General features: G+C 45.8%; 1 protein-coding gene across 3 annotated transcripts in view; it reads right to left on the bottom strand.

Annotated features, from left to right (window-relative positions):
- Positions 1–481: 481 nt before the first annotated feature.
- Positions 482–16,105, bottom strand: part of PNPLA7 (patatin like phospholipase domain containing 7) — a 131,263-nt gene continuing 115,639 nt past the window's right edge. For all 3 annotated transcript variants that reach the window (XM_049832154.1, XM_049832155.1, XM_049832156.1), the window contains 4 exons: positions 13,509–13,616; positions 7,887–7,971; positions 3,003–3,106; positions 482–1,315 (listed from right to left, as the gene is read on the bottom strand). In XM_049832154.1, the coding sequence (XP_049688111.1) occupies positions 1,235–1,315; positions 3,003–3,106; positions 7,887–7,971; positions 13,509–13,616 (378 nt within the window). In that variant the 3' untranslated portion in view covers positions 482–1,234. The remainder of the gene's footprint in view (positions 1,316–3,002; positions 3,107–7,886; positions 7,972–13,508; positions 13,617–16,105) is intronic.

The following is a 16,105-nucleotide window of genomic DNA, read 5'->3' as shown; positions in this document are numbered from 1 at the left end:
GGTCATGCCTGGAGGCAACACGACTGGCTGCTGATGCACTTCACATCAGAGAGCCAGGAGAGCTCAGCAGAGGAGGCAGCTTTGAGGAGTGTCTTCAGTGCTCTGGTTGGATGACAAATCCCTTCAAGGCAACAGCACCTAGTGCTAGCACTGAGCAGAAGAGTTTACATAAAGCAAGAATTAGCTTGACTATCCAGCCAAGTGGAACCATCGGCAACGACAGATGTGAGACAAGAGCAGCAAGCACCGGGGGACTTCCGAACACGGTCCAACTCACGTCGACTGCTGCAGCCCTCAAGGGGGAAAAGCACTGGAGATTTCTTTCCAATGCTTGACAATACACTGAGTGACTCCTGCTGGGGTTAGGAACTGAAAACCGCATGTGTTTCTTTGCAAGTCTGATATAAGCAGAGGCAAATTGGGCTCTTAGTTGTTGACAACTTTCTCTTTGTGGGACCCAACACGAAGAACCACACAGACATTTCAATCCAGCAGAATAACTTTATTTCACAGGGCAAATACAGCCAAGTAGTGATTCCGGAGTTGCCCGCCACGTGTCAGTTCCATGATCCATCCGTAAATGTTCTCTGATGGCTTGAGGATACAGGCTCTATAGCTAGTGTTCACATTAACTGATTTCTTAGGTTTAGATTTCAAGTGAAATACATTCAGACTTGCTCCTGTCAGAGCACTGCTCACAAGTACGAGGTTGAAAGTCACTGAGGAGTTAATTACACAGTTACCCAATTCATATGAAAAGAAAGCAACGCTGCTGTGAACCACAAAACCCTCCCTCTCTCTAGTGCTGCTGCTCAGACCCTTTTCAGCACACAGCAAGATAATATCCCATCATCCTTTGGGCCTTCGCAGTAAAAACAGCAACTAGAACGTACAGCAGCAAAAATCAAGGCATTTAACTGCAAATTCCCAGCACGTTTCCCCTCTGCCAGTCTCAGAGTGATTAACAACCGGCCGCTCCTACTGGCACCTGTATGAGGGAGTATGGCACACGTCAGCCACCCTTCATGGGAGGTCCAAAGGGATTTGGGCATGATGCAGCTATCTGTGCTTAGCGCTGGCAGCTGAATGCCCCATACCCTGTCTAGAGAAGAATGAAAGCTTACTTAATTTCAACTAGACGTTGTTTTGGTTTTTTTAAATATTTAATAAATATGGCTGCTGTCAGTATGAATGGGATGTAGCTCTCAGCCAGAAAGGTCAGACTCTCTGAGTGCTAGCCTGGCTCTCCTGTGCTGCTTGCCTGGCTGTCCGCACTGGGGAGATTCCTGCGCTTTCTTATCTGCATATCTTCATCCTGAAGGAGAAATAAATAAATAAGCACAAATTCATTCTTCAGCATCCTCTCCAAGCTGCATAAAATCTGTCCTCTTCCCCTCCACCTCTTCTTTGTCCACCAACCATTACCCACCAGAGATGAGCCCAGCAAACAAAATATTTATGCCACCACTCCACCTCCTCACTCAAAGCACCAAAGCCATCTTACATCCTCATGTGGGCTGCTACACAGGCTGGCCACCTTCCCAAACTGCTCACATGCTCCCACTGAGAAACTGTTCATGTCCAGCACAACAGGCAGCTTCACCTTTTAAACTTGCTGGCCACTCTAGCCGGTGTAAGAGTGGCTAGCTTTGCTTCTCAGGCTGTGGGCCACATTGTGTGAAGTCTGGCCTCACTGCAAGTTTTCCTCAGGGTGGACCTGATGTCCCACAGAATCAAACAACTTTGGTTGGAAGGGACCTCTGGAAGGTAAAATACAATTTTCTGCTCTAAGCAGGGCTAACTCTAATGTTAGATCTGGTTCTTCAGGGCATCTATTTGGTTTTCATGTATCTGCAAGGATGGAGTTTCCACCACCTCCCTGCACAGCTTATTGTGGTTCTCAGCCATGCTTACTGGGAAATATTTCACTCTGCACCCAGCGAGGATTTCCTTTAGCACAAGTTGTGCCTGTCACCTCTTATCTTCTTGCTGTGAATCTCTCCTGCTGTCTTCTCCATAACCACCTAGCAGGCAGCTGCAGACAGCAGCTACATCGTCTTTCCGCTTTCTCTCCTCTGAGACAGACGAAGCAGCTCCCTGAGACTCTCCTCATGCTGTACGCTGTCCAGCCCTGTCCCACCTCACGAGCAAACCCATGGAGCTGCGTGGCCAGGTTTTAACCATAGCCAGGTGTCCTGGTTTCAGCTGGGATAGAGTTAACTGTCTTCCTAGTAGCTGGTACAGTGCTATGTTTTGGGTTCAGTATGTGAAGAATCTTGATAACACTGATGTTTGCAGTTGTTGCTCAGTATTGTTTAGACTATAGTCAAGGATTTTTCAGCTTCTCATGCCCAGCCAGGGCACAAGAAGTTGGCATAGGACACAGCCAGGGCACCTGACCCAAACTGGCCAACGGTGTATTCCATACCATGGGACGTCCCATCTAGTATAGGAACTGGGAGGTGGGGGCAGGGAATCGCTGCTGGGGGGCTAGCTGGGTGTCGATCGGTGGGTGGTGAGCAGTTGCCCTGTGCATCATTTGTACATTCCAATCCTTTTATTACTACTGTTGTCATTTTATTAGTGTTATCATTATCGTTATTAGTTTCTTCTTTTCTGTTCTATTAAACTGTTCTTATCTCAACCCACGAGTTTTACTTCTTTTTTCCCCAATTTTCTCCCCCATCCCACTGTATGGGGGGGGTGGGGAGGGAGTGAGCGGCTGCGTGGTGCTTAGTTGCTGGCAGGGGTTAAACCACAACCAGGTTTTCCCACACACAGCACCACTGTAGATGACTGACCTGAACAGGGTGAGCATGCATTGTTTAGTGTCTGTACTACATGAAAAGCAAACTTATTTCTGCACAGTCCTCCTCAGTAAGTCCCCTCCAGGTGCTTCTCTCAGCATCCTTCCTGACAACCCCACCTCACCCCCACTGCACACCATTCACACAGGACTTGGCAACAACACAGGCACTGCCTGTGTCCAGGGCAGTTCGTACCGAGTCAGAGTCTTCTTCAACCTGGTTGCTTATGAAATTGATATAATCATCCTTCTGGTTGTCCAGAATTTCTTCCTCGTATTCAGTCTGGTAGTCTGACTCATCTAAAGAGAGAAGAGAGAAAAAACACTGGTTTTAACTAGCATTCAGAGAGAGAGAGAAAACGGGAAGAGGAATGATAGCTGTCTCCATTGAGCACTGGTGCAGGGCAGAGTGACTGCTGGCCAACTCTCTGCAGCTCAGCGGACTGGGACTACTCAAGCACAGACATCAGCTGTCTAGCCAGATCACAAAATAAACTGTGTCCTGTATGTGAACTGGTGTCCTGGAGCTCTCCAGAATCTAAAGAGTCTGCAGCAAGAGCAGCAAACTGTCCGTGTTATCCTGGTGGGCCCAGGTTGCCCAGCCTGATGGGACACAGACACTGGCAATGGGGAGACGCTCCCTGGTGAATTCTCTTCACAGAATAGCTGCTGTTTCCCACCCATCAGACCAGACAAGACCTGTAGAATACCTTCGGAAGATATGCTTGTGAGCTACCAATCCAAACTCCCCTGGACACAGCGGTCACAGACTCACTGGAAACAGGGACTTCCAGGCATAGACTGAGCTCTTCCTGGTGCAGAGATGATGATTACATGTCTCACAACCTCTGATCCACAGGGGAGGTGACTTATACACTCCCTTCGTCTCCACAGGGGCCCATCACCTGCTGTCTCTGGTAATCCAGCACATAAACATAATTTAGGGAAGCTTAAGAGCTCTGCACACTGAGGCACAGCAGTCAGCAGCAGGACATGTGACCAAGCCCCCAGTCCCCAGCACCGAAGCCTGCTCCCAAGGAACAAGATACATCAGTGCAGGGCCAATGCCTCTTCCAGCACCTGGAGATCACTTCAGGGTCTGTAAAACAGACAGCAGGGGAGTCACCTGCTAACAGGCCTGACTCTCTCCCACATCAGCTCAACACTCGACAAATGTGCCAGGGCAGACGCCTGTCATCGGCCCCAGGACACCACACAACGCACCAGCAGCCACTGCAGAGCCCCATCCCAACCAAGCATGAAACCAAGGCGTGCAGGCAGCAAACCAAAGCAAGTGGCAGATGGCCACCTTCCTTTTGGTGTGGCGTCTGTGGCATGCAGTTTTTCAGAATGCAAGTTAAGATGTTAAAATGGCAGAAAATAATTTTTGTGTGACACTAGTTTTTCTGCCACTTTCACAAATTAACTCACGTGTGCTTTGAGTGGCTGAAGCAATACCTGTTTTTCAGCCCACTGAAGAAAGCGGCTTGTGTTTAAACCGGATTCTTGATTAAGTATTTCTTTTCGGAACAGTCAATAGCATCTGCTCCACACTGAAGACAACAGCACAGTCTGTTCCACAGCATTTACTTCTAACATGATAACTACAACCAACTGCTAGAACATTAAGATTAAAGACATTTGGTCTTTCTTTTTATTTAATATATTTTTTTACTGTGCATCAGAGAATTATTGTTAGTTTATACTAAAAACACTACTGATAATCAATCTTTGATAAAACACACCAGAGAAACTGGAAACCCATCTGAACAGCAACAGACAGCACAAACAATAGTTTGAAGTTTACAGCTCCAATAAACCTGACTACCATCAAAACCAAAATCCTTGATTTTCCAAGCACTATTCAGCATTTAACAGGTCGTTATACAAAAAATAAGAGAGGAGTGCCCCTTCTCACATCCTTCACACAGTAACTCTGGGTGCTGGAGGACAAGAGGGGAAAGGAGAAAAGAAGGTGGCCCTGCTGTCCCTAAACATCAGCTTCCATTGCCTGTTCAACGCTGAGCATCTGGGGCTCAAGGGGCGACCACTGCTTTACACTACAAAAACTCCCAGAAGCATCAAGCAGGACTAAGGCCTCGTTGCCCTGCTCATCACACCAACACCCAAACACTGCAGCTTGAAAATGAGCCAGTGAAGAGGACGTTACACCAGGGAAGGGTACCCAAGCCTACCGTTAGTGGGGGGAATATGTTCACCACCGGAAGAGCACATGACCACTTCTTGTGCCAAAGATCTGCTTTGTGATTCTGTAGCTTTTAGCATTTCTTTTATAGCCTGATTTCTGCAGGCAACACACCACATGTGAAGAAAATCAGCGCTGTGTGGCTAGAGGGTTTCTGTTCCAGTAACACTGACAGGCTTCAATGTAAATCAGGGAATGTGGTAGCTCATCACAACCTAAGGGGCATTAGTGCTTCTTGATAAAAGTACTTTTTAAGCAGCAAAGATGCTGAGGGTGACCTAGTGCCCAATAATTGTGTCCCTTGAGAGGTTTTGGGATGTCTCTGGCTTCAGCTATATTGCAAAACCAGTCATTTGACGCCATGATTGACGTTTCTGTTTCCCAAATCTTTTTATCCAAATGACTGTTGCTACAATTGCTCTGCTACGTGACGATCTCCTTCAGCCATCATGTGCAGCAAGCATGCTACCTCACCTCACACTGTGAGACTTGGCCACGAGGACAGTCAAAAGCATCACTGCTTTGAAAAATGAGACATGAAACCTGCTGTGGGAAATCACCAAAAAGCCTGTGCAACTTTGGTCCTCAGAAATCCCTTACAGGTGGGAGCATGACCAGGGATGCAGCTGTGCTCCCCCGACCATGGCCTTGGCTGCGTAAAACGCAATTACAGCTGAACAAAGACAGAAAATCCCAACTGAGGAAGTGTTTGGATGCAGAACAGAAACATGGCCACAAATACTGCAGTGGCTCAGCTGTGAAAATGAGCTCCTGTTCTTCGCCTGGCTTCCCTCTGCTCCCCCCCCCCCCCCCCCTTTTTTTTTTTTTTTAAATAGTTTCAATCATTGCTCTCAGTTTACTCGAGATTGGAGAAGAAACTACACTGCCCTTTCCCCCAAGAAGATACGACTTCTGACCTGGAGGCTCAACCAGCCTCTGCCCATCAGGGCCTTTCAGCCTTCGTACTGACACTTTCTCCTCCCAGTCAATCAGAACATGATCATTGTCATTTTCTTTCTTTAGAACAAAATTATTGACATAATTTCTCCACCCAGCCTGAGACTTGCAGTGTGCTGTCAGGACAGGCAGAGCCTTTCTAAATCCCTGTGCTCTGAGATCTCACTCAGGAAGGGATTTCCATGGACAAAAAAGGTTTCACGCTCTTTGACAGTACCATTTCACGGCCAGGCTACCAAGAAGCCCCCTGTCTCTTACCTACATGGGACAAAAGCAGTCAGACCATTTTCACCACTGTCACAAGCAGATAAATGCAAAGGCTCACCACCATGCACAAGGAACCATCTGACAGCAGCATGGCCACTGCCAGGGAGGTGTCACCCTCCATCTGAGCTCGCCTCAGCACAGACCGCTTCCCCCGTAGCTCCAGATACCTCTTTAGCAAAAGCAATGCCATCCCGGAGGCACCAAAGTGATGCCATGTTCAGAGGAATGCCTTCACAGCGACTGCCCACTGAAAAATGGGCCAGCTCCCTGCAGGCAGTGCATGGAGTCACCCCCAAGATGAATATAAAGGGTCCTTCAAGACATGGCACTCTCATGCACAAGTCTCTCCTGCCATCCTCCCCCCTCCTCTGGACTCTCTACAACCAACAGATTTCAGCATCCACAAGAAGCACGTGGCACCTGCCCATCCCGTCCCAGGTAGCACAGTCCCCCCTTAGCCCAAAATCTCCCATATCTACTTTCTGAAAGACGTGTCCCTTTGTTACGCTCGTGTTAACAGCCTCACCCAGCAGAAAGCAGATCTTCCTAATGGGGGCAAATAATCAGAAACTATATAAAGGAGGAAGATCTGTCCCAGTACACTGGTTAAATCTTAGCAGGTCTCAATGCCTATGCCTTAAATAACCATGTTACATGAACTTTTCATTCTTATTCACAATGGCTGTTTCAACCACGTTTGATTAATATTTTCTTCATAAGGCATATGATTGCAATTAGCATTTCAAATTACCACAGGGACATCTCTACAAACAGTCACAGATGGGAGGACTGCTAACTTTAGATTTTCCTCTGCAAGAACAAGAATCGGGAAAAAGGGAGAGACTGTTTATAAAGAGCTCTAGCACTGATGAAATGCTCACAGATTTCAGGCCTGCAAAGCTCTGATCCTTTTTAAGTAAGCAAGCTTCGGTTATAGTACGTAGAGGGAACTGCTCCTCAGGGCACGGCTGAGGTACAAGGCATTCAAGTGCGGGAGAGCCATTACCTGTTCCTCCTTAGTTCACTAGTGCTCCCCATAACAGGAGCGTACAGAAAGCAACAGAGCCAGTGAGTCACTCCAGATCCTACTCACGACAGCAGGGAAAAAATCCTTCAGTCAAAGCTTTAAATCAGCCTCCTCCCATCTCAAAAGGACATGGACCAAAGAGCGAAGCCATCACAAGGACACAGACCAGCACAAGAGGGATGAAAGCTCGTCTTTGCAGGAGTTGCCACATTTGTTATTTCACTTAGATGAGACTAACTTGACTAGGAATTGTTCCCACTAGGAAGTCAGGCTAGATCACACTGATAACGGGCTGACAGCAGATGTCTTGCTGTGGCAAAAACATCTGACTCCCAGCCTCTCCCAGAGGAGGCAGCAGGAGGGGGATGCAGAGGGTCTAGCCTGGGGCAAGCTCAGGCACACCTGCAGGCAGAGGCTCTGGGGGAAGTAGGGAGACAGCCCACCACTGCCAGCTTTGTTCAGCTGACACCAGACCTAGCAGCCAGCCCTGAACCGACACAGCTTAGAGCATGGGGTGGTAAAAGAAAGCAGTTAGAAAAGGCACACAGGAGAAGTGAGCAGCCATCCCTGCCTCACTGCCCTTCCCAACACTTCTGCAGTGCCAGCTGGATCACCCCACTCACCATCTGCCACAGGTGCTTTCACGGGCTCGATCCTGGACACGATTTCTGCCAGGTCCGTAAAAGAGGTGGTGGGACAGGTCACATTCTGAAACACAGTGGTAAGTTTTGGGTATGTTAACAAATACACAGAAAAAATTCAAACAAGCCAAGACTGTATAAAAGCGATATTGAACAGACAAAGCTCCAGACACACAAATTCTCCACTAATGCCCCCTCAAAAGCCATTACTCATCAGTGAGAAATTCTCAAAGCAACTCTCCTGATGTAGAGACAGGATTCCCATGTGCAAACAGTGGGACAACGTCTAATGGCTCCTTCTCCATCCATGCAACAAGAAGCCTTATTAAAAATCTAGCAAACTATAGAAAAGACCACAAAGACAAGAACCAGAGGGTCTGGACTCCGTGACAGACAGTGCTCATTTTACTTGTTTGCTCTCCATCACTGTTACTTTATAAAAAAGACTGGCTGCACCAGGTGCAGCCCCCAGGGAGATTTTGCCTTCCCTTGGGAGAAGGAGAAGAGGCCCCAGTGCCCAGGTGGGACAGTGCACATGGTCCAGCCCTGAGCCTGCAGACTGATGCCATGGGAGGCTACACAGACAGATGGGCAGCAGCCCAGGCACTGGGGTGACCAGGAGCCACCCAGAGACCCCAGCAAGCCATGGAGCTGGAGATGCTGCAGCAAGTAAGAGCCTGAGGTATGCAATTCCTCTTTTCAATGAACCCTTTCTATTTTTACTCTGTCTCAACCAAGCAGTGGGTTGAGTGTTCTCTATTGTACAGAGTTGCCTGCTCCAGTTTCTCCTCCAATAAAACCCAACTTTGGCATTTAAGAACCGTTTTGGTCTTTCTTCATGCCGTGCTGTGAGCAGCCCCACCCGCCTCCTCAGGGCCAGGGCACAAGGTCACCACCAACACCCCTCACCTTGTTTTAAAACCAGTAATTTTAGTTAGTGCAATAGCACACACCCCCAGAGGAGAGAGACAGGGAAGAGCTGGCAGGGGGCATGTTATCAGCATTGGGCTGTTGGGAATTGCTGTGACAGTCATCTTTCTAAAGACTCAGACCCATCCACGTGCTTCCAGACAGGGCAGTTGCCTAACACAGGGGTTTTATGAGCAGTTCTTTGCTCTTCTGGCAAGAGCACCGATACTATGAATCATACAGCCCCCATGGGGGTCACAGCAGAAGCCCATTACAGCTGCAGCAGATTGCTCTCAGTTGACCTTTAATCTGTAACTAACTTTTGATGTAATTTGGTACAGCTAAAGTAAGGTGTGGATCCAGGACAAACAGCTGGTGGGGAGCAGTGGACAGAGAAAAGCCCAGAGGGAATTAAAAAATACCTGTATGAAATGAAACAGCAGTAGCTTAGGACACACACTATAAAATATATAGAAGTCAGGAAGCTCAGCGTGACCATTAAGGAACCATCAAGAAAGGTGAGTCAGAACAGTCTCATTTTGAACATTCGACGTGAATGGCCCCAGTGAAGCGTTTGCAGAAGGTTGTTGCCCAAGACAGGGAAAAAAAGCATCTACGTCTTCATTTTGTGCCATATGACTAAGCGAGGGATATGTGCAAACTCTGGCCACCATGCAGACACAGCAACGTTTGAGGCAATCACCTGTACTCTAAAAATATGGACTCTTACCACACGGACAAAGCAGTTGCACAGAGCACTTAGGCAGACATGTGCCAGGCTGTCTGGGGGAGCACAGAGCAGACAGGGACCAGCTTTGGAAGGGATGAAAGTCCAGGGCACTGTATGAACTCCTGAACAAAATCCTGCAGCAACCATCGCCAGAAGGTGCTTCAGGAAAACCACCATCAGCCCATGTGCTCCCGCAGAGAAGTTGTGAGGACAGATGACCATGAAGGCAATTGTTAAGTGCGACCGTACCCACGGGAGCATCTGTTACAGTCACTGACATACAGATGATCCTGCACGTAAGCCTGTTAGGGGATGCTTGGTGAGGCAGCTGCACCCCAAAGTCTTAGCACTAATACTGGAATACCACTTGGAAACCAGGTGTCTTCCCACGCTCGTCTGATGCTTTGCAAACAGGAATTTAATGTTTAAGCACTTCCTCTTACTACTTTTAAGGATGAAACCACACATCCATCAGTTAACACAAGGCAAAGAAGCATCTCACATTAATTTGAAACCTACTCTAAAACCTTTCTGCTGATATTTTTTTTTTTCCAAGGAGGAAAGTATTCTCTTTGGCACAATCTTTATTAAATAAATTAGAGAAAGACAGTTACTATTGTAGTCTGCTAGATTATATTTAGCTTTGACTATGAATAACACTTCAGTAGACAAAACTTCCCCGAGGAGATCCAATTAACAGTATTGCGTTATTCTGTGCTGGCGAAGAGTAAGGGTTGTTCAAGTGAAGTTTATGTAAGGTTCCTGTTGTTTGTATCTTCAGTTATTTGCGTTTTTGAGACAAGATAAACAGTGATTGAACGATGAAAGCAAAGGAAAAGTATCTAAATGATTAAATATCTGGAGTTTTTAAGTAAAAATTCAATGCTTAGGACATGGAAACAAGATAAGAAACCACGCTCAGCTCTCAGATGTTGAAAGCTCCAGAAATAGCTGAAGAACTAAACCATATAGAGCATCAAAGCTTTTACTAATGAAAGGAAAGTTAAAAATATCAGCTGTTATCCTCAGAAGATAGCAGAGCTAAAGGACTTAAGTGACTCTAATGGACTAAGAAAAAAACCAAACCAACACCCCAGTGGGAGCCTGCAATACTTGTTATTTCATAGAAAAAAATCTACTGAAACAAAAGACAGATGAAAAAAATCTTGGGTTTTACTGAATTCCAGGGTTTTCAGAGGAAGAGCAGAAGACCTCCTTGGTCCTCAAGAGTACAGGCTGGAACTGAGCTTTAGCGTAAGTTTGAGGCAAACGCACAAAGCTGATGGTTCCCGCTCCATAACCCAGGCAGTCTGTCAACTCACTCTCCTGAATGCATTACTTCCATAATCTTGGTGTCTCAGCAATCAGCACTTTCTTCCATGTTATCAAGGGCATGCACAGAAATGCAATGACAGGCTATGTCTAAGAGTACGTGACTTGTTTGATCTCCAGGGCAGCTGAAGGGCCATAAAAACCAGGGTAGATTGTGATAAATGTCCAACATGCTGCTTGATGCACAGCTGTAGTATCATGATTTAACTGAAATATTAGCCTGAATATAACACGCAGTTTTAAAAGAAGACTTTTTTAAAAGAATCACTTGTTAAGGCAATGAATATGTTTGAGCTTGTTACCCGTTGGTGATAAAAGTTAAGAGGATGAAATAGGACATATAACCATTTCTGAGACACACACAATTTTTTCTCCCTTAACTTCTTATGACTATTAATATACAAAACCAAACACATACCAGCTTATAACTAGTCTGAACACAAGGTGTCAGAGGCAGAATGGGGACCCGTCATCTGCAGCTTAGACTAATGTATCTCCTACTCCAGGTCATCTTCCCAGTAAGAACAAGCTGATGAGTTTTGGAGCTCCTCAGGCTACTCGTATCATCAGCTACTTTCCCATAAAGCTCTGGCCCTCTGTGGTCCTCCCATGGCCACTCACCCTGCCAGGCAGCTTGGGTGGGATTCGTCTCATGGTCGGAAGTCATCAGTGTTAGTCCCCCTGTCTCCCTTTACATGGCTGGAACTGAGGGTGCCATTCATCTTATTCCAATGGAACTATTTCCATTTTGTCAAGTGACTCATGCTCTAAGGAGGCTCATCTCTCTCCGATGACAAATGGGGGTCTAGGACAATGAGCTCAGATGTGGGAGTCATCCACCCCTTGTTGCTGGGCTAATGTCCATCCCTGCAAGTAGTGCCCTTCCTCTCCCCTTGCTCACACCATCTCCCTCCTACCAGAAGTGTTCCACCACCGATCTCGGGAAGAGCTGCAAATCCTCAGTGTCATTTTTCACCTCTACTGACTTTCTTAGTGAGGCTCACAACAATTTTAATACGTTTTGGCAATCACTTAAAGTATTACTGCTCATTTCCCTATCTCTAAAAGACAATGAAGATGAATTACTGGGTAAAACATGAAGCCTTTTGTAACACTTGGGTTTTAAATCAGAGGAATTGAAAGGAGGATAAGGATAATAAGCCAATATATTATAATATTGTACTCAAGTCCTCAAAAAGGTGGTGTTTCTTAAAAACAACTGAAACTTCCCTGCCAAGAAATTCAGTCAGCCCACCAACTCTAGAAGCTGACCTCAATCCTTAAACTGTAAACCCAAAAGTGTTTTATCCTACTTTTAAGTAGAAATCTTAACAGGCCTGTAACCACACAGCAACACTATGTAGCCTGTAGATTTACCATAATCAGGCATTTATCAAACTGTACATTAACTGCTCAGATGTGCTGAAGTGGGCAGAAAAAGGTATGTGAAACCCAGTACCTCAACAGCAACACATGCTTCTGAGGAGCCTTAATAATGATGGCTCTATGAAATGCCTTTTCTAATACAGGAGTGAGGAAGAAAAGCAAAAAAGGAAGAAATCTATGGCTTTGCAGCGATTTTTAACTCTTGGATAAAAACACATCTCCAGCAAGGGTTTAATTCAGGGTTTCTGGAAGCATCTAAGAGCTATGTGAATCACATCCTGAAAGCCAGCAATGGCAGAGCTCAATGCCAGTGATCCTGATTCATGCCCCGTGTGACTAGCACTGGGCAGCTTGTGGGAGAGCTCCACTGCCCTGGCAGACCAGTTTCTGGTAGGAAGAACAATATCGAGGCACCACCTAAAGTTTGTGGTACAAGAATAAATGAAAAGTAATTCTTAGAAGCTTACTCATTCCTATCCAGCATTACTCAGGGAGAAAGTCCACAGGTGCATACAAGCAATGGGTACAAAAGTGGCCCATCTCCTGAAACCACGGACCATCCTCTCTCACAGGACCTGCTGGGGCACAGTCACACCCTCCACTCCAGTGTTCGGTGCAGAAGGCAGCTCAGCCAGCAGCATTTAGTGCCCTCAAGACTGCTGATGCACACGGTGAAGGAGACAAGAAAGGTGGGCGTGTAAACACGTACACATCGGCTACAGGTCTCAAAATGCTGACTACTGGTGAGCATCCTGCCTTCGAGGACTTTTGTGTTGTGAACAATTCCAGGTTACAAACATGGTATCAAGAATCTGTTAGAATGAAACAGCAACAGGAAAGCTACCCTACAGAGTGCTACAACAGTTCCCGGGGTTTCAGAGACCCCATCGTATTTGCTGAGGATATGGATGGATCTCTGCATGGGCACGCACCAAGTATCAGGGATGGATAGGCAGACATCAGAGCTTAGGCTCCAGCAGAGCACACTTTAGCCACACTTGTGTCTGATGATTCAAATGCAGGACCTCATTCATCCAGGCTATGACTCAAGGAAAGACGTTTCTGAAAAACTGATCATACCTTTTTTTGCCTAAAATACAGTTTTAACTAATACCTGCATGCTCACAATAAGGACTTGAGGCAGTCAATCGTTCTCCTTCATAACCCTGCCCAGTTTCTGAGCAGTACGCAAACTGGCGCGCATCAAGTAGTTCTTGCAGAATAGTGCATTTAAACCAAACACTTACATCAGTTTTGGATTTGCAGGTCTCTTGCCTGTCTCTTAGCATCTTGTCAAGGACCCCACTCCTGCACCAGACATTAAACACTGTTTTCCCGTGCTGATATCCCACTTCCTGGAAAAAAGAGAGTCAGGGGGAAAAAGTAATTAATAGCTAAAAACCCATTATGTCACATCTTTTGCAAATAAGTAGGAAATCCAGAGGTCTACCCCAAAGCCAGGATGTACTTTTGCTACCATCCAGCCTTAGCTTTGTAAGCTGTTCAGCCTAAGAATTAGGGGAACAATTAAGCAAACAAGGTGCTATTTTAAGTCCTAACGGTAACTTGCCTTTGGCCCCACAGTACGCAATGAAAAGTGCCACCTGACACAACTATTTTTATAGCAGTGGCTTCAAGCAGGCTGCTCACAGAATACTGCCATATAAAGAGAAGCTTAGGACGCATATGTATACACCTTTCCAGTACTGGCTCTTTCTTTGGAAGTAAGTATTAATTAATTTGTGTCTTTTCACCCTTTGGCTCAAGTCTAGCAAAGAAAAGTTACCATAGGGCACCCATTTCCAAAATCTCTTGCAATGAGTTAAGCCAAATAGCATTGAACATGCAAGCGTCCATTTGTTGGAGCAGAAATGAGGGTACATGGACAACAACAAACCCACAAACTCCATGTTCCTCTAATTTAAAAGCATGAATTAATTTGTGCTTGGAATAATATCATGGCACTGTGTCCTTTGCATGGAAACAACCGGAAAAAATAAACCAATTGCTCCAAGTCTTACTCTTTTTCTAACAAGACAGTAGAAATGGTGTTGAAAAAACAAATCGAAAGGACAGGGTAACAGGTGTCAGGAGTCCTGGATCCTATTTCCAGCTCTCGCACTGGCAGCACGCACTAAACCTCAGGCTTGTGTGGCAACCCCAGGTGCTGGAAGCAGCCCTGGCTGAGCTGGTATTGTCTCTCTTTGGTTTTTGGACCAGGGTTCAAAGCACAGGGGGCACTCAGGCTGGAATTCACCTCTTGTAATCTATCATAGCTTCTCAGCCCAGGGTGGATGTGATTACTCAGGAGGAAAAGGGACCTGACAGATCTACAACTGGGTCAGATTGATTCAAAGTAGCTGCGAGAACATGAGCTTTGGGAAATGACATGCAGCCAACTTACTGCTCTAAGCCGATACAGAAGAGGGGTTTTGACAAAAAGAGGGGATTTTTAGTCTTTTGAACATGTGGAATGGTTATATGGTGCCCATTTCTGTTTTCTGGAAAATCCAGGTACATAGCTGAAATGAAAACCCCCACTACTTCATAGCCTATAATGATAAAGGAATGCCTAGATTGCCCTTTCCTTTAAGGTCAGCACAGTTTAAAGCTTCCCTGTGGACAGAAGTTATTTAGCTATGCTGCAGAGAATGAAAATCCAGGAGGGTGCTGCCCAATAGCACCTGCAGCGTCTCATGCCAAGAACTTGCTCACAGAAAGTGACATCTTTGAGAAACTGCACTTCTCTCAAGTTTTATTCCACTGAGAAAAATTTGCCTCGTGTCTGTAGATCTCTTTAACGACACCAAATTAGACAGAACAATGATTTGACAGCTTACTATCTGTTACTGTGATGAACTACTCAGACCCGTTCATCAAGGTTCTCAAAATGGCCAGGGCACTCCATCTAGCGAAGAATATTATTTACCAGCAAAGTCTTAGATCCACCATTGGCAGACAGCACTGTTGGCCCAGGAGCTATATCCCTGAGAAAATATTTATAATGGGGAAAACAGCTGGTGGCTTGGAATAGCTGCTGTTTGGTCTTAAGGACTCAGTCAAATGTGAATCTGCAGGGCTTAATTACTGTTTTTGTTTAGTATTTATAAGACAGTACCAGAGAAATCAATCTGCAGCCTAATGAGTGCTGTCGGTTCTCACTACATCTATCAAGGAGATCAACTTAAAGAAAAATTTGGGGGGCTGGGGAGCAGTTTCCAGCCTGAAAGAGCAAAGCTATGCAGAAACACCTGAACATGGAAGATACTTGCATGGCTGAAGTGGGCAAAGAATGGAAAGAGATAGTAAAATAACTTCCTTGACAAGAGACAATGAGCCAGCATTGCTATCATTACCTCAACCAATGCTGAACTATGTCACTGAGACAATATAAGTGCACATCTGGAGTCAGTTCTTCCCATGCTGGTTTCAGATACATAAACAAAACTAAACCCCCAAGATGTGTAACCTGGTACTACCCTTTTTACAACGTCCTTCCACTGACATTGGTGCCATTTTCCTGATATTCTATCAGGTGCAGAGGAATTATGGATGATATGTTTTATTAATAGAAGTGCTGAAATGTTAACTGAGCCAGATATTTTAGCGTGTTGCCCTCCATTTCAGTGATTCATGGCCTCCCCTAAAGACAGCTTCAAATCTTTCATGCAACAACAAGCTACATAATGAAGGAGAGAAATGACACCATTTGACAAACCCCAACTGCCCGAAGCAGCTCAGACACCCAAGAGTTTTTACCAAGCAGCTGAGCAAGAACTGCCATGAAACAGAGCGAGACAACTGATCCGTTCACAGGTCATTATATAATAAAGATTACTAACTC

The sequence above is a fragment of the Accipiter gentilis genome, chromosome 29 (assembly GCF_929443795.1).
Source record: "Accipiter gentilis chromosome 29, bAccGen1.1, whole genome shotgun sequence".
Taxonomy (NCBI): domain Eukaryota; kingdom Metazoa; phylum Chordata; class Aves; order Accipitriformes; family Accipitridae; genus Astur; species Astur gentilis.
This window is presented reverse-complemented; position numbering and strand designations above follow the sequence as displayed.